Source organism: Psittacula echo (assembly GCF_963264785.1).
Source record: "Psittacula echo genome assembly, chromosome: 3".
Classification (NCBI taxonomy): Eukaryota; Metazoa; Chordata; class Aves; order Psittaciformes; family Psittacidae; genus Psittacula; species Psittacula echo.
In genome coordinates, this window is record NC_137736.1 from 123,740,681 (window position 1) to 123,768,631 (window position 27,951).

Here is a 27,951-nt window from a genome sequence, read left to right on the forward strand (position 1 = left end):
TGTCCCTAAAAAAGCCAGGCAGTATCTTAATACGACTCCATACTCCACTTGATTTGTTCTGCTTAAAAAGAGTTAGAGGGGGTATAAATATTGTAGCAAATGCTTCCAGGATGAAGCCAATATAATGTTTTTGTTGCTCAGTGACTAAGTACCAATGTTTGACACACAGGTTTCATATAGAGTTGAAATGTATATTGCCAGGATACATGAAGGTCATACAGCATCCTCCTTCTAGACCAACCAGTTGTTACAGGTCTTTGACAATGTGCATATGATATTATGCTTTATTGTTATGATAAAGCCCTGGATAATGTACAGGTGTATGCATGTGTGCACCATCTCCACAAGCTGCTGATCTTCATTTCTAAACCATGCCCTGCTCACGTTTTGTTGAACAAAATCATAAGAAAGTGATTACTTTATTTTGACAGCTTTCCTAGGAAGCTCTCCTGAACTGCTTCACAAATGTCAAGAGCACTTGGAGAAAGTAATGAAAAGAACCATAGAAAATTCATCTTCCATGATAATCTGAGCTTTAAAGTCACCCGCTTCGTGCCAAAGCATTATCTGAGTGCACTGTCACTCTCCTCAACAGCCCCATGCTGAGGGAATCTGCTGCTAATATTGGACTTCAGTTACTGTTAGGAGTGTGTATTTCCGAAGCTCATCCTTACATGAGTAAAGCACCTGGCTTCAGGGGTCTGCACTAAAATTGTTAGTTCAGGGCTTCAGTTTAAAACATTCGTGGACAATTTTCCAAGTTCACAGATGTCATTGACTGGGATAAATAGGAAAAAGTCACTAACTGCTGTTTGTGCATCCCCAGAGCATGAGCAGCAGGTTGAGGGAAAGGGTTCTCCCTGTCTGCTGTGCTCTGGGGAGACAAAAGGAGGGGGGGAATGGCTTTAACCTACCAGAGGGTAGATTGAGATGAGCTCTTAAGCAGAAGCTCTTCCCTGTGAGGGTGCTGAGGCGCTGGCACAGGGTGCCCAGAGAAGCTGTGGCTGCCCCATCCCTGGCAGTGTTCAAGGCCAGGTTGGACACAGGGGCTTGGAGCAAGGTGCTCCAGTGGAAGGTGTCCCTGCCCATAGTAGGGGGTTGGAACTGGATGAGCTTTAAGGTCCCTTCCAACCCAAACAGTCTGTGATTCTCTGATATGCCCATTGACATACTTCGAGCTATCAGTAACACGGTGACAGTTTCACACATGGGCAGTTTGTAGACTTGTGTCTACAAAGTATGACTTACAGAAATAGATATGCATCTTTCACACCTTTTTCTATCTTTTGCACTTTATTAGAACTGCTGTATAACCTAGTGCAATAATTTTCCTCAGCTTCTCCTGTACTGAAGAAAACCCAATAAGCACTAGGATAATAAAGAATAATTCTGATACAACTTGCTTTTTGCATTTTCTTTCAGGAAAGCCAGGGCAGTCTTTGTGTTTTACCAGAAACCTTTTCATTTATTCCTCTTAAATTAGCCCTTTCTCAAGATGAAAGTTGATGGACAGCATCACTTTACTGTAGCATGCCAGTAAAGGCAATACCACCTTGTAGAGGAACTTAGTTCTGTCTCTATAGCACTGTATGAGTTTGTGCATATCTATAACAAGGCAGAGAGCTATACAAAGGTACTTTCAGAATAACAGGGTAAAAAACTATCATCAGAACATATAGGAATGTCTTTATAATCGGTTAATATTGTGATGTCTGTTTAGTTATAGTTGATATTGGAACTAGATGATCTTAACAGGGTAAAAAACTATCATCAGAACATATAGGAATGTCTTTATAATCGGTTAATATTGTGATGTCTGTTTAGTTATAGTTGATATTGGAACTAGATGATCTTAAGATCCTTTCCAAGCCTAACCATTCTATGATTCTATGGTTCTATGATTCTATGATTCATTATAAGCTTGAGTTTTCTATCCTAAAACATAGAAGTAAAAAGAAAAAAGAATGTGATAAACGAGCCTAACCACAAATAAGACTTATCATGGATATTTCCTCCTGGAAGTGTGTTGCCAGAGGGACTGTTAGTAACAAGATATTAAGGGATGAGGTGTTATGGATAGACAGACAAACACACACTGGGTAAAACTCCATTGCCCTTCCACCGTGACCAAAGCACTGCATTGCCTTGACAGATTCATCGTTTTGATTTTCTTTCGATGGCCTCTTCAAGTGTTAATAAAAACATGAAAGTTTTATGTCTGTTTCCGAGTTATTTGGACTGCAGCCTCCTGCCATCGCGCTTCCCAGAATGCCAACTAGAACCTGAAGGGAAAGGTCATGGAGCCCCGCTCTCACAAATCACATCCCTGTGCCAAAGGGAATAAGGTTTTTCCACCTGTGCAGAGAGATTTTACACTTAGCTGCACCCATGGTTTTTACCAAATGAAATCAGGCAGCTTTTGTAGACGGGGTGGAGGGCGTAGGCATTAATCACTGTGACAGGCATCAGCTCTCAGCGTTGTCACCAGTTCATGTTGCGCTTTGGAGGTAATTAAAAGAATTGGATTTGTTAAAGCTTTAAAGGCAGGAAAAGAAATGAAAAAGAGGATGGGGATGAGGGGGCAACAAAGGAAGAACTGGCAAACTGGTTCTGTGCTGCTGTTTGGTGGCACCCAGGTGGCACCATGTGCAGCAGTTGATCCAGAGTCATGATCAAAATCTCCATTTGCCAGCAGGGACTTGAATGGGTTTATTTCGGCTGCTGCCAATATGGAATTTCCCCATTTCTTTCTGTAGAGTAAATAATTAAAATCATTAGTGCTCGTTGGCATTGTGCTACACCACATCATGGCACATTCCAAAAGCACTTTGCTGTGAAAGAATGGAACTGTGTGTTTCCAGAGACTGATTCATTCACCAGCCTGGGATATGTACAAATGAAAAGGAAAGGGACAAGCCCCTTCCTCAGCTCCCTGGTGGCTTTGGGAATTACGTGCCCCTTAGAGCTCAGAATCCAGACCCAAAGCTTGCAAGTTAACTTTGAATGGCTTTAACCTGCCAAAGGGGAGATTGAGATGAGCTCTTAGGTAGAAGCTCTTCCCTGTGAGGGTGCTGAGGCGCTGGCCCAGGGTGCCCAGAGAAGCTGTGGCTGCCCCATCCCTGGCAGTGTTCAAGGCCAGGTTGGACACAGGGGCTTGGAGCAACCTGCTCTAGTGGAAGGTGTCCCTGCCCATAGCAGGGGGTTGGAACTGGGTGCGCTTTAAAGTCCCTTAATCCCAGACCATTCTGGGATTCTATGATTGAATACAGTAAATTCTTAACATGTTTTTGCAGCATTTTAATCTTTCACCCTAAGACCTGGTGCCTGGTCCTGTCACACCGTCAAACTGCACAGAACTGGTATCACTTCGTATTTGCAAAAGGACAGTCTCTGTATCATCACTGATAGCAGCAATGTAAAACTTATATAAACCAGACTATTTCCTCAGCTACTGTCAATAGCTTTGCTGCTGGAGCTGGGGATTTGTCAATCCTGTTGTTTGTGTGCAGCTAAGGCGGAGCAGTGCTGCAGTTTAGACAAGAGTTTTGAAGGGCATAAGCAAAATAGAGACTCTTCATATTATTTTTTGGGAGAAACAAGCAACAATCAGGTCTGTATTTCAAAGCTTTTCCAATATAGGTATATGAAAAAATAAAAAGCCAATATTTGACAGAGCTGTGTTGGCAAAAGCCTGAGTTTATTTACTATTACAGCAGCCAAAGGCACCTTTTGTGGAGGTACTTTGGTTTGGGGAGCTGCTTTGCACAAACACATCAGAGATTTGCCAATGCAACCATACCAGCTAATGAGGTCTGGTTTGGCCACAAGGCTGAACTGTGTGGTTTTCTGTTTGCTTATGTATTTGTCTCCATATGTTACTGTATGAAAGAACCACACAACAAACACTGGAGACAGCACGTGCAGGGAAACCAGTCAAACTCTCAGTACAAAAGAGTTCCTCAGTGCCTCAAGTCAATGAAGTGCAGACATCAGAGAAACGGCACATTTCTTTCAAGAAGGATAACCTTAGGTGTAAAAACAGTTGTGGTTCTTAAATGTGCAGTGGGGAGGCAGCAAATCTGAGTTATTTCCATCTCTCCCAGCCTTTTACATGTGAGGGATGGCACCCAGCTGCTTGTGCTGAGCCTGTGCAAGTTGGACACCACTGAAAGGAGACGTGAGGGATAATCATCGAAGTGGCATAGGCATTGCCCAAACCACAGCCACTGGGATAGCCTGGTTGATTGCAAGTGAGGTTTAAGGTTTATATAGCATATATTGCAATATATAACTTAAAAAAAAAAGACACACATGCTTTCAGCTCAGGGCCCATCAACGTAAGGACATGGAGCTGCTGGAGCGAGGCCAGAGGAGGCCATGGAGATGCTGCGAGGGCTGGAGCAGCTCTGCTCTGGAGCCAGGCTGAGAGAGCTGGGCTGGGTCAGCCTGGAGAAGAGAAGGCTCCTGAAGGGGAGACCTTAGAGCAGCTCCAGTGCCTAAAGGGGCTGCAGGAAAGCTGGAGAGGGGCTTTGGACAGGGGCCTGTAGGGACAGGCCAAGGGGAATGGCTTGAACCTGCCAGAGGGGAGACTGAGATGAGCTCTTAGGCTCTTCCCTGTAGGTTCTTCCCTGTGACAGTGCTGAGGTGCTGGCCCAGGGTGCCCAGAGAAGCTGTGGCTGCCCCATCCCTGGCAGTGTTCAAGGCCAGGTTGGACACAGGGGCTTGGAGCAAGCTGCTCTAGTGGAAGGTGTCTCTGCCTGTGGCAGGGGTTGGAACTGGATGAGCTTTAAGGTCCCTTCCAACCCAAACCAGTCTGGGATTCTATGATTCTAAATGCTAAGGATCAAATGCTTGGGGGAAAGCACACGAACATTGTATGTACATTTGTAGAGAAGCCTTCACAGAACTGGATGAACTTGAAGGTCCCTTCAGCCCAAACCAGTCTGTGATTTTCAGAAGTACTGACTTCCTACATCTCATGTATAGGAAAGAGGGCTGCAGGCTCCCAGTTCTTCAGGAGGTAGGCTGCAGTTTTCCTGCGGTGTTCCTTTTCAGTAAGCCCAGCAAAAAACCTGGAGTCTTCAAGACTGCAAGAAAATGTGCTTGCTTGGGCACTGTAGAGGTTACTTCCCATGTTTTTAGTAACTTACTTAAGAACTTAAATATGTTATTTCAGTCTAAGTAACTCATTTACACTCTGCCAGACATTCTGGCTTTTTTCTTCACTTTCCCCTGTGTTTGAGGCAATGATTCTTCATAAACTCTCAGACTCTAAATAGTAATACTCTGCTTTGATTTTATTACTCTCTAATTCCCTTTTATGAAGTTGAATAATGAACTCCATGGGTTAAAAGACTGCGTATCATCCTTTGACAGTGAGCTGGACCTTTTTAAAAGCATTTCTTGTAGGGCATTCAATTCAATCAGATGCATACTGATGAAAACACAACCACCCAGAGCTCTTGTTGACTATGTACAGGCAAAGCTTGACAGCCCAGCATCAAACAGAACATTGATTTCAAACCCCACAGTCAATATTCTGCTTTTGAAAAGGCACATTGGCACTTGAGAGGAAAGTTTGCATGTAATGTACCCATCTGATGAGAAGAATGCAGAGGAGGTGGCTTGTTCAGACTTCATTTGGTGTATCTGTTGGGTTTTGTAAGCAGTAAAAGACAAGGAAGTGTTGATATGGGCAGTCAGAGAGGTGCTTCATAGGATCACAGAGTGGTTTGGGTTGGAAGGGAGCTTAATGCTCACTCAGTTCCAACCCCCTGCTATGTGCAGAGATGCCTCACCCAATATACCTCAGTAAGAGGGTGCGATTTTATCTGCTGTATGGTTTCTAGGTTCCCCATTTCCACTTGCTACTGGTTGCATTCTGTTTGTACAATGAAAAATGGTTGCATTCTGTTTGACCAATGAAAAATTATTGCATTCTTTACACATTCTATGTTGCTGTAGGTCAAGTTTGGATTCTGATAGTTAGAGTCTTTCTTCACTGGCCCTGCTATATGTAGCTTTACCAACAGTGTCTAAAATAGCCTTGGATAGTGGCTGGAGACATTCACAGGGACACTGTAGGTAATGTCATGAAAATTCACTTCAACTTTTATGTTCTGCAACTGTTTTGCTATCAACTTAGTGTAGCATTCCTTGGAGGAGGAAATTCTCCTCTAGAATGAAGAATATCAATAACAGCCCTGATGGAGCAGGGTACCCTCTGAGCAGACAGCAGTTCTCACATTCGGATTTTTCTCCTCGTATTTTTCTGTTATTTGCTAACTTGGGGGTTAAATATTCTACCGGCTTTTCATTTTGCAGATGCTGTCATTGGCTTGCTGTGTGTCAGACAGGGACCCTGCTTCGGGCAGGCAGTGCCACTTTTAACAGCAAACTCTGTCCCCCTACAAGGTGCTGGGGAAGACCTAGTTCACTACGTCCTAGTCCACCTGGCCTTGAGTGTCTCATCAGATCAATGAGTGAAGGAACCCCAGCTTCCATACCCACTGACACCCAAAGGAACAGGGAGCTGATGGATCCTAGAATCATAGAATCAACCAGGTTGGAAAAGCCCTTTAAGCTCATCCAGTCCAACTGTTCCCAGCATTGCCAAGGCCACCACTAACCCATGGCACTGAGGCCTCGTCTCCACGGTGTGTGAACACTTGCAGGGACGGTGACTGCAGCCCTGCCCTGGGCAGCCTGTTCCAATGCCTGAGCACCCTTTGGGGCAGGAATTGTTCCTCAGCTCCATCTAAACCTGCCCTGGTGCAGCTTGAGGCCGGTTCCTCTTGTCCCATCCCTTGTTCCTTGGGAGAAGAGCCCAGCCCCTCCTGGCTCCATCCTCCTCTCAGGCACTTGTAGGGAGCGATAAGGTCTTCCCTGAGCTGAAGGTAGCTCCAGCTGCCTGGAAGGCTCTGAGTGTACATCTGCACCACACTGTAGCATGGCCTTGGAGCTGAAGCAAGGCTCTGAGATGCTCTGGCAGTTGGATGCAAAGTTCATTACTTTAAATAAGATCTTTTCCTCTCAACGGGTGGGATTTCTCTGTGTGGGGGTACAAACACAATTGCCCAAAGCCACACCACCAAGTCAGTCATCACAACTGCTGTGGAGTTTAAGTTGAAGGGAGCAATGAGTGATTCATTCCACTTGGCACTGTTACAGCAAGTAAAGAGAAATCTTTCCTGTACTTAATCCAGTCAGGCATCAGGCAGTCTGAATATGAGCAGAGATACAAATGACAAGCGTGTGAAGGAACAGGAGAAGGGGTTAAAAAGGATGAGAACCTATTTTTCACTCTGAGGTTTGCCCTGAGCACAATCCCCAAAGCTAATGAATCAGAAAGTGTAATTGTTATATAGACTAATTTCAAATCAGTGCTACTCATTAAAGATTGAGGGAAGGAAAAGGAACGTGGGGTTCAGACCTTTTATTCTGATGTTGTCATTTGAGCTCCTCATTGGTAATCTTTTTATGGTTCACAGTTGCTCAATTCTTCATTCACAGGATTCTGTCAAGGCTCTCCACTATGTGCCAAGTGCAAGCTTCATTAACTGAGTTATCTTTCAGCTCTGCTTTATCTGTGGTTACCAAGCCAGTGTTAGTCAATGACATTTTAATGTTAAAAACCAAACCAAACAAAGGCAACACAAAGACACTTGATTTCTCTTGGTGGTTTTCACAGTCAGATCTTCAATATTTCATTGTTTGAATCCTGACATGTTTCGTCTTTGACACACTTTGGAGACCCGTTAGAGAAAATGAGGCTTATAGGGGTGTTCATTATGTTCTGAGCTATTTAGGCTTCCAAAGTGCCAGCCTTTCTTCTACAAGTTGAACTTCATCTCTGGGACTCTGTTTCAGTGCCACCTCATGTCTAAGACTGAGAGGGCTCCTTTGCTATTCACAGATCTCTTTTGTTGTCCCAAAATCATCCCCTAAACTGTGTTGCTTGACTCTGGAGATGTAGAAATTTGGAAGGGCATGGGGGAAGTGTTTTACAGGTTCTTTGGTTTAATCCTCACTGCTTTGTTAGCTTAGTTGGTCCTTCTGAATAGTATATGTCAGTTTTTTCATTCCAACAACAAGTAGAGAGGGAATAATAAACTCCGTGTCCTTCTGGAAACCAAAGAGGGAAACTGCAAGAAGGCAAATGTTGAAAATCATCTCTTTTTGAGTAAGCCAAGATAACTTACACATAGAATCATAGAATCCCAGCCTGGTTTGGGTTGGAAGGGACCTTAAAGCTCACCCAGTTCCAACCCCTCACCATGGGCAGGGACACCTTCCACTGGAGCAGCTTGCTCCAAGCCCCTGTGTCCAACCTGGCCTTGAGCACTGCGAGGGATAGTCACAGTTACCTTTCCTATAGTCGGTTAATAAAGGTGTTGGGGAACCTAATACAGTTTGTGTGGTGACCACAATGTCCTCCTCCTCTGTAAAGTCTCCTGAATCCTGTGATGCTCTTGTCCCAATAATGGCTTGCTGTTAGATGTAAAAAGCTGTATCTGACTGCCCCTGTATCCTACCTATGTGGTGGGATCTGCAAAGATTCAGTGCTACCTGAGCAGCTATAAATATATGGCATTTATATATAATATATAGCAGGATAATCAAAGCATCTCCCATGGTATGAGATTCACACACATACATGAAGTAAGACAGCCCCTGCGGCCAGCATTAAGATTCTCCTTCCTGTGGGGAAATACAACCACAAACTGTATATCTTTCAAACATTGTGGAACAAGTTACAAAGAGCGTGTGCAAATAAAGAGACAGTTGCAATTGCAGGAAATCAAGAAAGAATTTGCTTTGTAGGCTTCCTTTATCCTTTGCAAATCCCATCAGATCGTTGGTGACTGCAGAGGGTAAGAACTCAATAGTTTTATTGCATCAAGAAAATCCTGCACAGCTGCAGTAATTTTCAATGGGAAGATTCTGTAGCTTGTGCTTTTATCTCCACGTTCTTTCTAATGTCCATAGAATCCCAGACTGGTTTGGGTTGGAAAGGACCTTAAAGCTCATCCAGTTCCAACCCCCTGCCATGGGCAGGGACACCTTCCACAAGACCAGGTTGCTCCAAGGCCTGTCCAACCTGGCCTGAAATTAAGTTCTTTAACTTGAGAAGAAGGAAAGAAAAAGAGATTGTATGGAAGGGAAAGAATTGCTAATCCCAGTCCAGGTATGTGAAATTCAGAAAGGCTCACACATAATGTAAGTGTTCAGAATTTGTATATGAATGGAATTAAAAATATTCAGGGAGGAAAAGCTTCCTAAATGTCAGAAAAAAGAAATACAAGCTATAAAATCCCATGAAAAAGCACATAGACCAGAATAAGATAGATGTGCTGTCTTTACTTAGCAAAGAAATCACAGAGGGTATGCAAATAGAGAATGAAAATGACACATTTTTGCTTGATTCGAAAGCATTATCCATAATAGCATCTGCAATGTGTCTGCAATAATAGGGTACAAATTGAGATTTACATAGCAGATCTTTAGGAAAAGCCTCTGACTCAGTCTCCATTAGGGAAAGTCAGCCCGTATCAGGAGAACTTCGTGAAGTGCCCATTGCATATTCCAGGATTTACACTCTTTCCCATTCAACTCTGGGGCCTGCGGCATGATTAGAACATGGAGCTGCTGGAGCGAGGCCAGAGGAGGCCATGGAGATGCTGCGAGGGCTGGAGCAGCTCTGCTCTGGAGCCAGGCTGAGAGAGCTGGGCTGGGTCAGCCTGGAGAAGAGAAGGCTCCTGAAGGGGAGACCTTAGAGCAGCTCCAGTGCCTAAAGGGGCTGCAGGAAAGCTGGAGAGGGGCTTGGGACAAGGGCCTGTAGGGACAGGCCAAGGGGAATGGCTTGAACCTGCCAGAGGGGAGACTGAGATGAGCTCTTAGGCAGAAGCTCTTCCCTGTGAGGGTGCTGAGGCGCTGGCCCAGGGTGCCCAGAGAAGCTGTGGCTGCCCCATCCCTGGCAGTGTTCAAGGCCAGGTTGGACACAGGGGCTTGGAGCAAGCTGCTCCAGTGGAAGGTGTCCCTGCCTGTGGCAGTAGACTGGAACTGGACGAGGTATAAGATCATCCAGTTCCAACCCGCCTGCCATAGGCAGGGACACCTCACACTAGACCATGTCACCCGAGGCTCTGTCCAGCCTGGCCTTGAACACTGCCAGGGATGGGGCAGCCACAGCTTCTCTGGGCACCCTGTGCCCGTGCCTCACAGCTCTCACAGTAAAGAACTTCTTCCTTACATCCAACCTGAACTCCCCTGGCTAAGTTTGAACCCATTACCTCTTGTATCACTAGGTTAGTGTTATTTTTTCAAGATACACAAATCTGGTATTCCATTGATAGAATATACTGATTTTCAGATAAGGCATCAGATAACTGTTGCGTATTAATGACTTAGGAACAGAAACCTACTAAAACCAGGAATAAGTTACCCATGTCCCATATACAGTATGCTGAACTGTCAATCTCTCTCCAGTTCCATCAAATAATTTAGGTTTTCTTCATTTCCAGAAAACATGTGAAAAACAAAATCCTTGATTTGCATTAAAAAAGAGTAAAAATACCAATATAACCAGCACTGGGTTGGTCTTTCCTAAGTGTTTGCCTTCCCTCAGACTCTTGGCTAACAAATACTTGGAGTTTTACTCAATATAGCCCTATTACTGATCTTTCTATCTTTCTTCACCATATGTTGTTTCATTTTCCTGACACCTCAAGTTTTTATGCCACATGCATTTTTTACTCCATTTGAGTACATCTCTTCACAGTACAAACTATTGGATGTTGTTAAATTGTATAACCCTGACTCAGTTTTATGGCTTTCCTTAAACTCCCGTCTATGATTTAATGTGTTCTCAGTCTTGTTGACTTAACTATTGAAAGTTCTTGGGTAAAACAGGCAGAACAAACTTCACTGGGAGCTGTATATCCGTCAGAACCTTACTCTCAAATGTAATCTATCCAGGCTGCTTGTATTTTTCAGGCTTTATCACAAATCAGTGTCACAGATAGATTGCACTTTGCAACCTGTGGTTGTTCATCGGAGTTAACTTGGCTGTCAGGACGGCCTTTTTGGAGTGCTTTAAGCTTTCAGAACTTTTGGGCATGAAAGCCAACTATTTTTCTAGCTGGCTGGGGGATCAATACATATGTCATTAGAGCATATGGAACAAGGTTTGAGTTTGATTTAGGAGAGGTGGCATCCCAGCCTTCCTAAAGTGCCTGCACATAAATGAGTGCCGTATGGAACAACTCAAATCAGGAACCTTAAAGATATTTTCCTTATGTTTTAGATCATCCTCCAAATCTTCAAAATCATTCGAGGCTCCGAACTCCACCGCCTCCAATATCTCATGCTCATACCCCAAATCAACACCACGCGGCCTCCATCAATTCCCTAAACAGAGGGAACTTCACTCCACGCAGCAATCCCAGCCCAGCTCCTACAGACCACTCTCTTTCTGGAGAACAACCAGCCAGTGCTCAAGAGCCAGCCCATGCTCAGGACAACTGGTTACTCAACAGCAACATCCCACTGGAGACCAGGTAAGTCATTTTCTTTGGTACATCACAACGTTCTGACTGTGTGTGCTAAGGATTTCATGGAAAACACTCACATCTGTATAGCTAACTATTCACTTTATGACCTGGTGTTTGGCTTATGTATTTTGGGCTGTGTTTATTATTCTTTGTGTCTTTTTATTCGGACTAGGAGAAGGGGAAATTGCTCTTCTTTCCTAAACTAAAAAAGTTGTCTCTAACAGCTGCTCCTAAGGTATTTCCCTCATTTAAAATGGGGAAGCGTAGATTAAAATGTTCTTGGTTTTCTTTCTTTTATTTTCCTTTAATGTCTTTTCTTTCTATATGGTAGGATAAATCCATATCCTATTTAAGAAACTGAAATCAGTCAATACATTGAAAAGATTTAGCCCTCTAGCTGTGCCTCATCAAGCAGGTATTTCTGTAGTACTGCATTTAGGAGCTTGATCTTGTTTTACCTGATGAGGAGAGGTCGACTGCAACATTAGTACCCTACAACATTGCTCTAACAAGCATAAAACACCAGGTTTCACCAGGGCATCAGTCAACTAGTGGTGTTTCCATTTAGCTCTTCAATTCTTTTCCACCTATGCCACACATGAAGGATACAATAGGGATGCACGGAGTTGTTCTAGTTCATCGCTTCAGTTAGGTCCTATGTAGGTCCTGGAAAGGGGAGCTGTCATCCTCCCTCAGCCTTGGTCCTCCCATCCGATGGTGGGTGCTCCACTTCTGGCTGTCCCACTTGAAACTCAGTTTTGGCATCCTCCAGAGCTTTTGCTTCACCATTTCCTCTTCTACTGAGAAACCACTGGAGACGCTGGAGTCATGAGCCCCCATATGTGGTGTCTGGAGAGAAGTATTCAAAGCCAAACACAATGCACTTACTTATTTGCCTTTTTCCCCTCATTTGTCTTAACTTGTCAAACCAACAAGAAAGATTTTAGACAACAGCAAACATACAATAAGTGAAAACTGAGCCATGCTTTTGTCACATCCCTGCCTGTGGGAATCTCATTGAGATCCTGGGACAAAATGTACCAGCTTTGCCAGCTCCTGCTAAGAAAGTGGTTTGTAAGAATGAGCATGTCTGAGGATGAGCTATGCCTGCTGGCCCTCTGACACTTCCCAAGCAGACCTCAACATCACATTTCATGGCATTGAAGGGTAATTCATTTCTCCACGGCTGCTTTATTAAAAAGGCTCATCTAAAAACTGGATCCAAAAGATTAAGACAAAATTATAAGCAGGTACTGCAAGTGTGATTTGGCAACAGTTTCAGTAATTATATTGTGTTACTAGTTCTTAAGTATATATACCCAAGCATTGACTTTTATGTGTTATTTCTTTTGAGAAACAAGAAAAAAAAAGACCTTAAGAAATACTTCAGCCCCACTCCTGCAGCCGTTTTGTGAATAATCTATAACTGTGGAGGAAACCCTGTGCCTTCTTCTAAACCAGGTTGTGAATTCTTTGGAGAAGAGGTAATACACTGATTTAGTAGTGACAAGGCATCCTGACTGGAGTCTCTCAGAACCTTACAACTGAGAAGGAATGTCCTTGCTGCTGGGTCAGTGGAGGAATGTCAGAGATAGATAAAAGCTCTTTGCTGAAAACATCCTGCTCCCATTTGTCCAATGCTGTTGGTAATTCAAGAGGGAGATGGAGAAACAGCTTTACCACATCTTACTAAATGCAGGAGTTCATAGACAGAACAATTATCTGGGTAGTCCTGGACTGTTCCTGTTAAATTGAAGTGACTACATCCTTAAAGACTCCCCATGAAAGTGGATGAAAACTTATGGAGATCTGAAGCAGATTGTTCATTCTACAAGTTGGGTTGGTCGTATTATTGCTGTTAACCACAGCTGGAGGTCTACCTGCACAAAGAGATCTTCTGCATCATCTGATGATTTCACTTGCATCACAATTTAGTCACATTTGTAATTGATCCTCAAATTAGCCATTTTTAATTCGTTAGGTAGAAAGCAAGTAGATTCAAGACTGATTTGGCTTTAGACACACTGATGGTGTCATTTTGCCCAGTGTTCCTTCAGACAGCAATCACGTTGAAAAAGAATGTCTGATTTCATGCCAAACAGCAAATGAGCACATTTATAAAGCATGACTGATAGGCTTTTGTTCCTTCATGAGACAATATTAAGAACATGAAAAGTGTTCTAATGGTGTCACAATACAAAGAGACTGGGCTGCATGTGTTGAGCAGTGAATATGTGACAAATCTTCACTTCCATAGCCTGCTCTTCCAGCATGCAGAGGTCTTCCATTTCCTTCAGCAGGAATTTTATAGCCACCAAAGACCAGGCTTCAGAGCTGTTTAGCAAACTTGGAATACCCAGTTCCAACTCTTCCATGAAGATGACCTTCCCCACTGCAAACATTGTGAGAACCTTCACCTAACAGAATGAAATGTCCAATATGTAAAAAAATAAGACATTAATCCAAGAATTAAGGCCTTTGAAGTATAGCAATAGGAGATTAGAGTAATCTCTTGTCAAAAATGGAATTGTATTTCCATTGAATATCCGTTCCTTTTTAAATCCCATATTAGTCAACAGAGAGAGAAAACATGAAGAAAAAGCTACATCTTTTAAACAGGGATTGTCACAGGCTGTGCAATGTGCCTACAGTTAAGAGTTTTATCACTCCTTTTGACTGCCCTGGGCTCCAGGCACTGTTCAGAACTGGGAATTTAGGGTGATTTGTCACTGCCTGGAAATACCCACACTGAAAGGCAAGCAAAGATGTGGAGCACAAGTACACAACCACCACCATCAGCATATCCCTGTATCTGAGAACTTTTTGTGTTGCAAGAGGAAGATTCCCTCTTCTTCTGTCCACCCTTTTCATTAGTTTCCCTTTACTTCCTTCTCTCTGTTTCTCCTCTTTGCTTTCCTCTCTGCTCCCTTTTTTGTTGCTTTAAAAGCAATATATTACCAAGGTTCTGATGAGAAGATCTTTGCTCAGCAGTCACTCCTGACAGGTAAGTCAGCTCCTCCCATATTTATTCCTTATTCTTTCTTCTTCTGCGGCCTCCTTTCTGTTCCTTTATACACTTGACCTTGCAGGAGCAAATAAATGCCAACTAGATGGACGTCTAGTTGACAAACCAACAGCTTTCCATTCCCAGGGAATTTCATGTGGTAATCGTGTAGGGTCAGCTTCTGCCACCACAGCTCGTAATGAGAAGGGAGAGTGTTGTGTAACTAGACAGCTATTCACAGGTAACGTCCAAGGGAGCAGACTCTGCCCAGCCTTCAGAGAGGAGGATGTTCGTCGCCCTGATGTCCCAGCGACCTCTCTGTTGCAAAACCATACATGATATGATTATCTAACCCTGTTTTATTGACAACTGAAAGTCGTGGAATGGGTTTGACATGGACTTTAACTCCTGATGAACTTGTATTGATTGATGTGTTGCTAGATGCCTTGCCTCTTACCCATTCAATGCTCAGTGCATGGACACACGTTGCTTCTTTCTGCATTGAATTCAACATCCAACCTTTCTTGCATTCCTAGGGAATGTGAGGAAGCTGCAAACACTTGGGGATGGATTGATGTCTCAAATGCTATGGCACACAGCTCATGCATGTCGATCCGCTTTACTCCAAATCTACAAATAGGAGTAATTTTACTTTCCTGCAGATCAAGGAGTAGATCTATTCTGTCAAAACATCCCAAAGGCCTTCAAAAGCAGTGAGTTGAGCTAAACAAGTACTGGCATTAGCAGCAGGAAGAGGAGGAGGTAGAAATGAAAATTAAGGTTGAGGATGACTTAGAAGAGATGGTACCAAGGCTGGTATAATGTGACAGGGCTGGTTTCTCTTGATATAGCATGTTACCTGAATCCAGTTTCTTTGACAGAGGAGTTCTCATTTGAGTTCACATCATGTCACTTATATCCTGTAAGAGTTTAATCCTGCCTAAGTGATAAAGTGTCACAATGCTGTTATGTTCCTGGTACTAGTTTCCGCCTGGGAATTGATTCACATTCAGGCTTAGATTCAGTTTTGACGCTGAAAACAGACATGGGCAAAACCAGGAATGTTCTTTTGCCAGGTCTTGAGAAACAAGCCTGAAGGTGTAAAAGACACAGTCTGTTCCCAGCTGTGCCGCTGACTTAATTCTCTATGTTCCTTCTATTCCCCTCCAAAAATACAAATCCATTTAGTATATATAGACCGAAATGTGACTCATCAAAGTACCTGCCAGGGAGCCCAGGGATTGCAAAATGCCACTGTTGTATGCAAAGCCAAAGCCAGGCTTTTGCACCTGCAGACCCTAAATATCTCTTGCCTGTGTTAGTCATATTACAGCCAGTACTCTGATATTGGAATTTGGGTTGCAGGATAGCTATTTTCCAGCTTTTATCTGCTTATTCCTGAGAGACTTTTACTTGGAATGCTCATCTGCAGCGTTTTGAAACTTCTAAATAGCAAATGATTGCTCCACAATGGAAAAGAAATTAATCAAATTAGTAACTCTGAAGTTCTCAAATGGAAAAGTGAAACTTAAGCAAAGGCGTGTCAGATTTGCACTGGAAATCCATGAGGATGTTAGATGGAAGTACCACCACTGTGGGCTATGGATGCTGCGCTGTGCCCTTTCAAAGGAACAATAAGATGGATGCAGGAGTTTAGCAAGGTTAGAGCTGTTTTCTGGGTTGAAATCTGCTCTTCTGAATCCAGTCTTGTGTGTCACTGGCAATAAATAATGTGAAATGAACAAATACATCAGCTTATTTTACACATGCACATGGGCGTGTGTGCTTATATGTGTGTATATGCATATATATAGTGTATAGAGGGAGAAGTGAACACTCTTAGAAGCTATATATGTATATGTGTAGCATCTTATACATATAAATATATGGTCCATCATTCTAATTCCATGCACAACTGCACTATAACCATTGTGGTTTATAAGATCACACTTCATATATGCATGACTCACTGGCTTCATTCATGTTTCCATATGTATGTAGAAACATAGCAAAGCAGACATTCCTAGAGACATTGCAGGACAACCTCATTGAGATGGACATTCTCACCTCCTCCCGACATGACGGTGCTTACAATGATGGGTATGTGACACTTCTGTGGTCTTCCTGTTTACTGTACAATCATTATGATCCTTGCATGAAAGCATTTGGTCATATCAGTGATGTTTAAGGGCAACACCATTGCTCGCCTCTTTCAAAGTGGCTTTAAAACTGAGGTTCTGGGGCTTGGAGCATTGTGTCCTGTCCATATTAATGGCAGATTCATTAATATGCTAGTGAGCCACAGCATGCTGCTTGCTTTTTTTCCCTTGTTTCAAAAGTAATTTCATTAGCAAGAAGTACCTACAGCAATTTTGAGTCCCATATAAACTAAGATTAAGTTCATTTCCTTAAAAACCTTAAACCATTATTGTGCCAGCAGCCTGATACGTCATTGTTAAACTGATATTTGCCTCATATCTTACCTCACAAGTGTCTGCTAGTGGTGTGTGGAAGCCAAGCCTTTGTTTTTGACTTATCTACCCACTCTGGCATCTTTACCTAACATTTGGTCACTTAACTACTAATTTAAAACCAGCTTTTAACTTGCTAGTTAGTGCCAAAACTGTTGACCTTGTTGTGCTGGTACTTTCTAATTTGGTAGCTATCATTAACTGAAGTTCTAATTGATGTTCTTGAACACTGCAGGTACCTCTTTGCTCTGAACAGATACATCTGTGCCTAAATACTTTCCAGAAACACAGGATAGTATCTGAGTCTTTGTAAAAAGGAATGTTTTGATGTAGAGCATTAGTGGAAATAATGACTCATTCTCTACTGCTCAGCAGTCATGCTTGGAGTACCAATAAACTCATGGCTGGAATACTACAAACACCTATTTGGGAAAATTATGTGTTTCTTTATTTTGCATGAATCTAGTGGCTTTTCTGCATGGTGATATTGCTGCATGTGACGTTTCCCCCTGTGACAAGTGGCTTCGAGGGGAAAATAAGAGTCACGTCTTCATCTGGGATAACCCACCGGCTTGACTGACTCCCATGGATCCATGCTGATTGCATCTATGCTGCCTGCAAATCTGGCTCTGTAAACCACAGCAGAATGTGCAAACTGCACTGGGGCTGTTCCTCAGTCCTCACAAGCTGCATTTTGGCTTCACATCAGCATGGTGATAGGCGAGACAGATCTGTTTCCCCAAGTTTCGTGCCTGGGATTTGAATGCCTTGTATTTCGTGATGGCCCACCAAAATTAAGTTTCTCATTTAGGATTCCTGTGGAGAGAACTCCCATTGGGACATCTCATTTCAGGAGCTCATGGACTGCAGTGGGTTCTTTTTGTGCTGACTTTCATGAGCCTCACCCAAGGTCCTCATAGGCTGGCTCTCAGGCTGCGTTTGTAATGATGGGCAAAATATGGTGCCTCCCAATGTGTCACTGGACAGGAAACGCTGTTGCCTTTGACAGTTATTCACACTTTTTAAAGGCAGGCATCAAACTGAGGTGCTCTGGACTGCTTTCTGCAAGCAGGGGCCTCTTCCCATTAGCCACACACAGGACTTGAATTCTGGGCTTTGATGCCTTTAGCCGTGCCATTGTCCCACGCTTAAATTTGCCGAGCGGGGGCAGTGTGAATATTCCCCTCTGTGACAATTTGGGTGCTATGGAATGGCTTAAGCTCTCTTTCCCCATCTCCATTCACCAATGCCATCCCCCAAAAACGCTGTCATGCAGTGATCAATGAATTGGTAAACACCCTCCCCTCTTTAATCTGACCTACGCTTCCCTTCAGTCTCCATAGGGAATTTCTATGGGAGCGTGAGCAGGCCCCCGGTGCTGCCCGTGCCACCAGTCTGTCGTAGCTGTGCTTGGGGTATTCATCTCACTCTAGCGCCAGCTGTTCCACAGAGGGGACTCCTGGCCTTGAAGAGTTCTCTGTGGCATTGTTGGCACTGTGGTTTTTTGTTCTCTTTTGTTTTCCTTTACTCTCTGTGACTCGAGTTTGATTTGGATTCTTTCTCTTTCCGTGCATGCCATCCATGTCCGTAGCCAGCATTGTGTGGAGCTGCTTTCCTCGTCCCGGCAGCAGTCGCCATCCTCCCACCCCACATCTCCCTCAGCTTCGACTGATGTGAAGAATCACTTGCTGTTGGTCTTTCTTCCCTCAGGCACTTCCTGTTCAAACCTGGAGGCACTTCTCCCCTCTTTTGTACAACGTCGCCGGGATATCCCTTGACGTCCAGCACTGTGTACTCACCTCCCCCTAGGCCCCTTCCCAGAAGTACCTTCTCTAGGCCTGCCTTTAACCTGAAGAAACCCTATAAGTACTGTAACTGGAAATGTGCTGCCCTGAGTGCCATTGTCATCTCAGTCACGCTGGTGATCCTGCTGGCGTATTTCATAGGTAAGCTTATTTCTGTTGGTTATTTCTTTGCTTTTCTTCCATTTCTCTACAAACCCACCCATAACGCTAATGGTTGGGAAGAAGACGGTCAGGTTGGGGTACAAAGGGATGGGGAAATAAGGTCTCTGTTGGCTTAATGGTGGTTGCAATGCTATGGTACGAAGCCTAAGAACATGAAGCCTATGTCATGAAGAACATAGAGCCAGGGGAGCTTAGTAAAACCTGAGTGCTCCCTTCAATGGCATGGACTGGTTACATTCCATTACATAGAGAAAAGTGTACCTGGAGTAAGATAAACCCATCAGCAGAACCCATTAAAGCAGGCATTGAAGTCTGTGTCCCAGTCACATCCATGTCCATGGGAGTTCTCCACCATTGACTTTGATGGGACAGGGTCAGAACCAGGATGCTTACACACAAAAAGGCAAGTTTATTCTATCTTTTGGTGCCACATGCTAGTCATTTCACCAACTATATTGACGTTCACAAGGGTGACTGGGAGGGTGGAGAAGGACTGAGCTTAGCCTGAGGTCCAGCAGGGCCTTATTTGGCTAGGGGAAGGTGGGGTGGTAAAGAGGGGATTTTTCTTGAGCTCTGCATGACCTGAATTCTTTGGTTTATAAGGGTTGTCAGTGTTCATTGCAAAACATCATTCTCAGTGGTTGCTGGAAAAGTAATTGCACCGTTAGAAGTGAAAATTGTGGTTTTCAGCCTGTAAAGTCGGGGTGTTACCATTAATTTGCCTTCAGTTAGATGTGATATTTGTGTTATAAATGTCTCTCAAAGGTCCCTTCCTAGACTTCTGTTTAAACTGTCCATAGCGCAAACTGTAGTTGTCAGACACTTACAGATGTGATCATGGGTAAGAAAAAAGCCCATTTCTCATGACACAAATGAGCCTTTTTGATTTCACTCTGCCTTCCTGTACACTAATGATCTATAAAAGGTTGTGGTTAGAATTACAAATCTGAGCCTGGATCGACAGATTTTTTGCTTTCATTTCACATGAGTATAATTAGCACCGCCACAAAGGATTGCTATTCCTGTGTTCCTTTTATGTACACTTCTTTAATGACTGATACTTTTCCACTCCTGCCTTGCACCATGCTCCAGTCACTTTTATGTGCTCCTGGAAGAGGAGCAGGAATGATTAATTAACCAAGCTGAAATCAGCAGCAGTTTGATGAAATATGCACTCAGCTTTCATCATTTGCTATGTACATTTGGACTCTCCTTTCTCATTTGTCTCCTGTTCTCCTTATGCCCTGAACATGGCTCCTTTGGACATTATCTCAGGGCGTCAGAGGAGTATTGTTATAACTCAAAGCAGCAGTGCCTGCTCATTCCAACAGAGGAGGTGCGTGCTGTTTGGTAGATGGAGATGAGTTTGGAATGCCATTCGGTATTCCCCAACTCAAACCCCTTTTCCAGAGTCCTGAAAAGCTCAAGCTCCTCTTTAAAATCCCAGTTAATGTGGTTAAAAGGTAGGTCCATCGAGTGCTTTGCCATCCTGTTTTTTAATCCAGATGAATTCCATGGCCTTTGCCGGGCTCCATGGATGGCTGGCGAGGAGCCAGGAATGCTGATCAGGTTGAACTGCTGTAATTATGGGTCATAATGACTAATTTCTAAAGGAACTATCAATTATTAAAAATCAAACTCGATGCTTCACTTCAGCATAAACATATTTAGCCAAGATTGTCTCTACCAGAGGCAGAGTTCTAATCAACAAGCAAAAAGGCAGCTCTTTAATTAGATTTTGATGAAAAATTGTGTTTAATTTCAAGTATAATCAATTATTAATTACTGTAATGAGTGACTCTGGCGGGGTTTACTAATTAACTCATTTAAAAATTATGAATAACCTTTTCATTTGTAATTATTTTCTACATCCTGTCAAGGCGCCCGTGAGAATGGGATCACCTAAACCAGGAGACAACAACTGAATCGGGGGGTCAAAGTGGTACTGCTTTCACTAAGTTCAGCTGAGGCCTTTTGCATTCCTTTAAACACTGTCAGTTCTGAAGAGGAATGTGTTCGTTCCTTTAAATAACGTGGTCTGGTTGCAAAACAAGTTACTGGGTTTTGTCCAGTTTTTGCTTCTTTTCCCCTCTGTATTTGCATAGTTGCATCTTCTTACAGATCAGAGACTGTAGCGATAAGACAAAGGGTAAACCTAAACAGGGGAAGTTCAGGTTAGGTATAAGGAAGAGATTCTTTACTGTGAGGGTGGTGAGGCACTGGCACAGGTTGTCCAGAGAAGTGGTAAATGCTTCATCCCTGGCAGTGTTCAAGGCCAGGTTGGACAAAGCATTGAGAGAAGTGGTCTAGTGTGAGGTGTCGCTGCCCATGGCAGGGGGTTGGAACGGGATGATCTTAAGGTCCTTTTTCAACCCAAGCTAATCTATGATATTATAATTCTATACCTGTCGTCATTTAAGTATTATCTTTTTCTTTTCAATGCCATGGGGACTATTTGAGTGGTAAGGTATAACTTAATCATGAGTAAGAAAGTCTAATCTATATAACAGCTTATGAGTGTTGGGAACTTGGCTACTTTCCATCTCCTCTTGTTAGTTAAAACAACCATAGAAATTATCTTTGTAATGACCATTTTCATCCTCCAAAGCAAAGTGGGGTCATTGGAAAGGCTTCCATTTAAGTGAATGGACTTTGAATCAGATCCCATGGCAGTGGTTTGGCATTTACTCTATTTTTCTGTATACTGATCACTTAATGGAAGTAATGTCTCGAGCTTCAGGATGCTCTTTACAGCATCATAGAATCATAGAATAGTTAGGGTTGGAAAGGACCTTGAGATCATCCAGTTCCAACCCCCTGCCATGGGCAGGGACACCTCAAACTAAACCATGTCACCCAAGGCCTCATCCAACCTGGCCTTGAACACTGCCAGGGATGGAGCATTCACAACCTCCCTGGGCAACCCATTCCAGTGCCTCACCACCCTCACAGTAAAGAATTTCTTCCTTAGATCCAATCTAAACTTCCCCTGTTTCAGTTTGAACCCGTTACCCCTTGTCCTGTCACCACAGTCCCTGATGAAGAGTCCCTCCCCAGCATCCTTGTAGCCCCCTTCAGACACTGGAAGCTGCTCTGAGGTCTCCACGCAGCTTCTCTTCTCCAGGCTGAACAGCCCCAACTTTCTCAGCCTGTCTCCATACAGGAGCTGCTCCAGCCCCTGATCATCCTCGTGGCCTCCTCTGGACTTGTTCCAACAGTTCCATGTCCTTTTTATGTTGAGGACACCAGAACTGCACACAATGCTCCAAGTGAGGTCTCCCGAGAGCAGAGCAGAGGGGCAGGATCACCTCCTTCGACCTGCTGGTCACGCTCCTCTTGATGCAGCCCAGGATACGGTTGCTTTCTGGGCTGTGAGCGCACACTGCACCCGGCTCATGTTCATTTTCTCATCGCCCAACACCCCCAAGTCCTTCTCTGCAGGGCTGCTCTGAATCTCTTCTCTGCCCAACCTGTAGCTGTGCCTGGGATTGCTCCGACCCAGGTGTAGGACCTTGCACTTGGCGTGGTTAAACTTCATCAGGTTGGCATCAGCCCACCTCACAAGCGTGTCAATGTCCCTCTGGATGGCATCCCTTCCCTGCAGCGTATCAACCGAACATCCTAATCCTCTGTTTAAAAGTTAAGAACTACCCATTGCAGATCTTGTACCAGTACAAGCGTGTGGAGCTACAGACATCAGGAGATGCACAAAGTACTCTCCTATTAGCAATACTTACTGTGTGAGAGATGCTCAAATACAACTGCGGTGGGCGACCACTTGAGGCAGGAAGAGCTGCATGGAAGCAACAAAGCATTGGGTCATTCCTGAAGTTCTTTGCTGAAGCGGGTTCAGTTTGCTACATCACTGGTTTAAGGCTAAAAGGCAGAGTTTGCATTATGTTGTGAAAGTTCTTATGGTATTTCATAGTCTGAGGTTCATTTATCTTGCTGAGCTGTTTGAAAGGAGAGGACAGGAGGCATAAATAGAGTCTACGGAAGCCGAACGGCTGGTGTCATGTGTCAACACTGTGATCAAGCTGACAGTTTTACAGGGCTGAGTCACTGGTCTGAAGAGATAATGACAAACAAAATAGAACAGGGTGCATTAAACACCAAAAGCTGGGTTTCATTTGAATTAACCAGCCTTTGATTGACTTGTTGCCACCTTTCCCTATATCCAGAGGCAGTGAAGACAATGCACATCAAAGTTTTGCACACACGCAGCTTATGCAAATCTCATGAGCTCCACGGAAGCTTGTCTCATGGGGTGAGGACACCAAAGGGAAAAGCAGTAGCAGATGAGGGCTGTGACATTAAAATGGTGGGAATGGCACTGCTGGAACCACTGAAGTGGAAAGCCTCTTTAAGCAGCTTGTCACTGACCTGCACATTTGCTGTTGCAGGAGGTTGTGAAGAGACACTGTTTTAAAGTGAAATTCCCTGTTTTAGGACTGTCCATTCAGCTGACAGCTAAACAAGGATAATTTTCATTGTGCTGGGACGTGATATGGTCTGTATGCCATGGACAGCTAATATATAGTGAGAGTCTTATGGGACAGATAATATACCAAGGGATGTTGCTATCCAAATAGTTTGCCAGCAGAGTTTCTGTAGCTGGTAGCTGCCAGACCAGCTAGCACAGCACTGTAAAGAGTCTCTGACCTTCCTGGACTGCTTGGGGGGAAGAATTCCAAGTTTAGAAACAGAAAAGACCTGTTTGGTTGTCCAGGTCTCCATGCCCAGCAGCTGTTTGGCTAGATCCATGGAATAGTTTCTAAATGAATTAGTGATGGAGAATAGTTTCTTTCTGCTGAAACAGAAGGTATTCGCCTCTGTCTGATGTAGATTCCAGACTAGATGGAAGCACAGTTTGATGTAGTTAGGCACTTGCAATTTTCCTATACATGTGCTGCGGTTGCATTGCAGGAACAGCAAGAAAGATGGGCATTTGATTTAGATTAAAGTTAGGGCTGGAAAACATATTATGAAGCCAAAACAGTCATTCATTTGATTGGAGTCAGAGCTCTCTCTCCTTTTCAGCTCTGTGCTCATTTGAACTCTGTACAGATGCAGCTTCACTTAAAGAACAGCATGGCTTGCTACAGGCAAAATGCTTTCACAGTAAAACTGTGCTAGGACTATGTTGTGTTTATAAAGTGTCTTTCTTTTTATTGTCTAAGAATCACCCTGAAAACTAACTTCAGCTGGGCTGGGCTGTGATTCTTTGATGCTATGGAATAAACCCAATATAAGGCAGCTCTCCAAAGTTCTTATCTATCCAAGCAGTTAGCTCTGGATGTGTAGTACACCAATTACCGTGGTATTTACATGCCACTTGAGATCAATAGGAAAAGTTGCTGATGCTTAATTATTAAACATGAGTGATATCTATTAACCTACATTTATACCTTGATACTAAGGTTTTTGTTCAAGTTAAAATATGAGCCAATTTATTGCCCTGCCAGCAAGTTTCTTTCATTTTCTGTCTTATTTAATATTTCTTTTCTGACCCCAAATAAAGTTCTCTTTTGCTCTTTTGATTTCAAGGATCTGTCAAAGTTTTCTACTTCCATCTTATCTTGGATGAAATGCAGGAATGGAAACTAAACAGCCTGTTCTAGCAAAGCCTTTATGAAGTCAGTCTGTTACCAAAGGAGCTTTGAGGTCCTTTCATGGTTCTTGCACATCTTCACAAAGTTACTGCATATGCTTCACTACGTAACTTTTGGGTCTCATTTACTTCATTTTACCCTTAATCTATAAAACTACCAGATCCAGTCTGAAAAGTGCTATAGCATTATCAACAGTTCATTTTATGTACTGTAAATGTTTGTGAAACATAACATTTTGGGATATTGATTGAGAGGGACCATCTTCGTGACCCAACGCTATCATTTTGATCTTTTACAGTAGAATATGTGGGGGTTTTCCATTAAAGCTGGCTCTTACTGTACAAAATGCATACAAGCATGGTTAGTGCCGCTAAGTCATACAGTTTAAATGACATCTAGCTCTAGTGAAGATAGGCTGAGAAAGTTGGGGCTGTTCAGCCTGGAGAAGAGAAGCTGCGTGGAGACCTCAGAGCAGTCTTCCAGTATCTGAAGGGGGCCTACATGGATGCTGGGGAGGGACTCTTCATTAGGGACTGTAGTGACAGGACAAGGGGTAATGGGTTCAAACTGAAACAGGGGAAGTTTAGATTGGATCTAAGGAAGAAATTCATTACTGAGAGGGTGGTGAGGCACTGGAATGGGTTGCCCAGGGAGGTTGTGAATCCTCCATCCCTGGCAGTGTTCAAGGCCAGGTTGGATGAGGCCTTGGGTGCCATGGTTTAGTGTGAGGTGTCCCTGCCCATGGCAGGGGGTTGAAACTGGATGATCTTAAGGTCCTTTCCAACCCTAACTATTCTATGATTCTATGATTCTCCGTTTACCTTAGCACTGGTTCAAATGCACTCAGAGCTGGTGGCATTGGTCCCAGTGTCTGCAACAAGAGCTGGGCTATAAAAGTCTGCCTGTATTTCTGTATGTTCCTGACTCTGGAGGTTGACCTGACTAAAGATAGAATATACATCCAGGCAGATGCTGACCCTTCGGTCCAGTTCTGAATGATTGTCTTGTCTTTTTCATTGTTGAGCTCCAAATTCAGCTCCTATATATTATCTCAGGAAAGCAAAGACATGGAATCAGTCTCAGCCCCATGGAGTGATGCCATCGATGGGAACATCCAGCTGATCCTTCAAAAGAGCATGGAGTTGCAGGAATCTCTTTGCATCATTTGTTCCATAGCAGAGTGATGGGAAGATTGCAGGGCTTTGTGTTAGCCTCAGTCGCACTTCACTCTTGTTAGGGAACAAGTGAGGGCAGCTGCTGTGTGTAAAGTTTACAAGAGGCTGGTTGAGTAGCACTTAGCTTGGGAAAGCTGCCGGTGGGAATCTGGCAAAAGAAGCTTTCCTTGGTCAGATCCACAATGAATCACTCAAATGCCTCAGCCCCAGTTCTGACATTCACAGATACAGAGTGTTGCATGAAACACAGATCCCCAAAGTACAGCTCACTGTAGCTACATTAAGGAGTGTTACATATATGTTTCGGCCAACAAGACCAAGAAAAGGTGTTTAGTTGTTGATGCAGTACATGTACACATGATAGTGATCAGCAGAGAGATGAGAAAGACACAATATTAAATCCAAGACGGGCTATATTCAGTCTTGTATTTCTCCCTGCTTTGTTGTCTGTCACTGTAGCTTTAGGTGAGTGGTGGCTTGAATTATATCTCAGATCTGATTTTCCATCACCTGCAAAGAGCTGTTTGTGTTATTAAAGGATTGTGTGCATCTTTTTTTGTTGGTTTGTATTTTGCATTGTATGTTTGGATAGCAGCTTTATGGTTTAGAGTAAAGGAAGTCCAAGTGATTTAACCACAGCTTTAAAATAAAGGTGATAAAGGTACAAGATCCCACTTTAAAGTTATTCTTGTGGAGATAAATTAATTCAGATGGGATGTTAAAAAACACACCATATAAACTCCATTAAAGAACATTCACTGTTTCAACCTAAATAAGATCTGTAACATGGCATAAAAGCTGTTGGGGTAGGAGAAATATATGATGATGTATATGCTATTGAGAGACACTGCCAGAAAACATTACTGGAAAAGGATAGTAGAAGGTAATATAAACCTGCTAAAGAGTTGCTCAGTGTGGGCAAACTGGGAAGTATTAATATTCAGGTATTCCGTTTGACTGCAACATGTTCTGAAATCAGTGCAAAGCAGAAAGTCTGCACTGATAAAGTCTGCACTGATAGAGCATGGTCACTGGTGCATCTTTTAGGAGCTAATTCAGTGTTTATTGGAAGAAGGAAGGAGTAGGAAGATTCCCATCATTTTTATCTAAGACTCTTTTCTTCACTTTCAATGGTAAAAGCTATAAGCACTATCACATTAGAGCAACTAAGATGATTAAGGGAGTGGAGCATCTCCCTTATGAGGAAAGGCTGAGGGAGCTGGGTCTCTATAGTTTGGAGAAGAGGAGACTGAGGGGGGACCTTATTAGTGTATATAAATATATAAAGGGGGAGTGTCATGAGGATGGAGCCAGGCTCTTCTCAGTGGCAAACAATGATAGGACAAGGGGTAATGGGTATAAACTGGAACACAAGAGGTTCCACTTAAACTTGAGAAGAAACTTCTTCTCAGTGAGGGTGACGGAACACTGGAACAGGCTGCCCAGGGGGGTTGTGGAGTCTCCTTCTCTGGAGACATTCAAAACCCGCCTGGACACATTCCTGTGTAACCTCATCTAGGTGTTCCTGCTCTGGCAGGGGGATTGGACTAGATGATCTTTTGAGGTCCCTTCCAATCTCTAGCATACTGTGATGCATCATGAAGGCTGTCCTCTTAGGACACTGAAGACTAGTAAACTCCAGCTACTTGCTCTCCCATTTTACATATGTAAGTCACATGCTTACTTCAGTTCACTTTTTCCCAACTTGTATGTTTAAGGATCTCATTAGCTCTTTGTGGCTATAAAAATTACATTTGGAGGTTGTTATACAACAATATTGTTATATTCTTGTGCTTGCTTCTGCAGTGATTTTCACTCTCTGCTTTCCAGTTGCCAGTGGCCCATTTCATGAGCACAACTTGCTATCCCTTATTGGAGCTAGATGAGCTTTAAGACCCCTTCCAACCCAAACCATTCTATGATCTTAAGTGTATGAGATGGCCTGTGATGCCTTTTGTCTGAAACTTAGGCATATTTTGTTCAGATAACTCAAATATAGTAGCTGTCCAGCTCTTTTATCTGTTCTGTCCTCATCGTTGTGTTTGTCACTTGAATAGTCTTTAAGTCATCTGCATGGTTTATCATCCCCATTGATGTAACATTGATGTAAATGCCAGATACTTTCAGACTGACTGTCAGTTGTTAAATTTCACAAGGAATTTGAACATTT

General features: G+C 43.3%; 1 protein-coding gene across 1 annotated transcript in view; it reads left to right on the plus strand.

Moving 5' to 3' along the window:
• The window catches only part of TENM4 (teneurin transmembrane protein 4), a gene marked incomplete at both ends in the record, with an annotated part of 363,192 nt that overhangs the window by 129,404 nt on the left and 205,837 nt on the right, over positions 1 to 27,951 (plus strand). Inside the window, 3 exons of the mRNA XM_080612995.1 lie at positions 11,306 to 11,558; positions 16,558 to 16,656; positions 18,738 to 18,973. Of these exons, the coding sequence (XP_080469121.1) occupies positions 11,306 to 11,558; positions 16,558 to 16,656; positions 18,738 to 18,973 (588 nt within the window). The remainder of the gene's footprint in view (positions 1 to 11,305; positions 11,559 to 16,557; positions 16,657 to 18,737; positions 18,974 to 27,951) is intronic.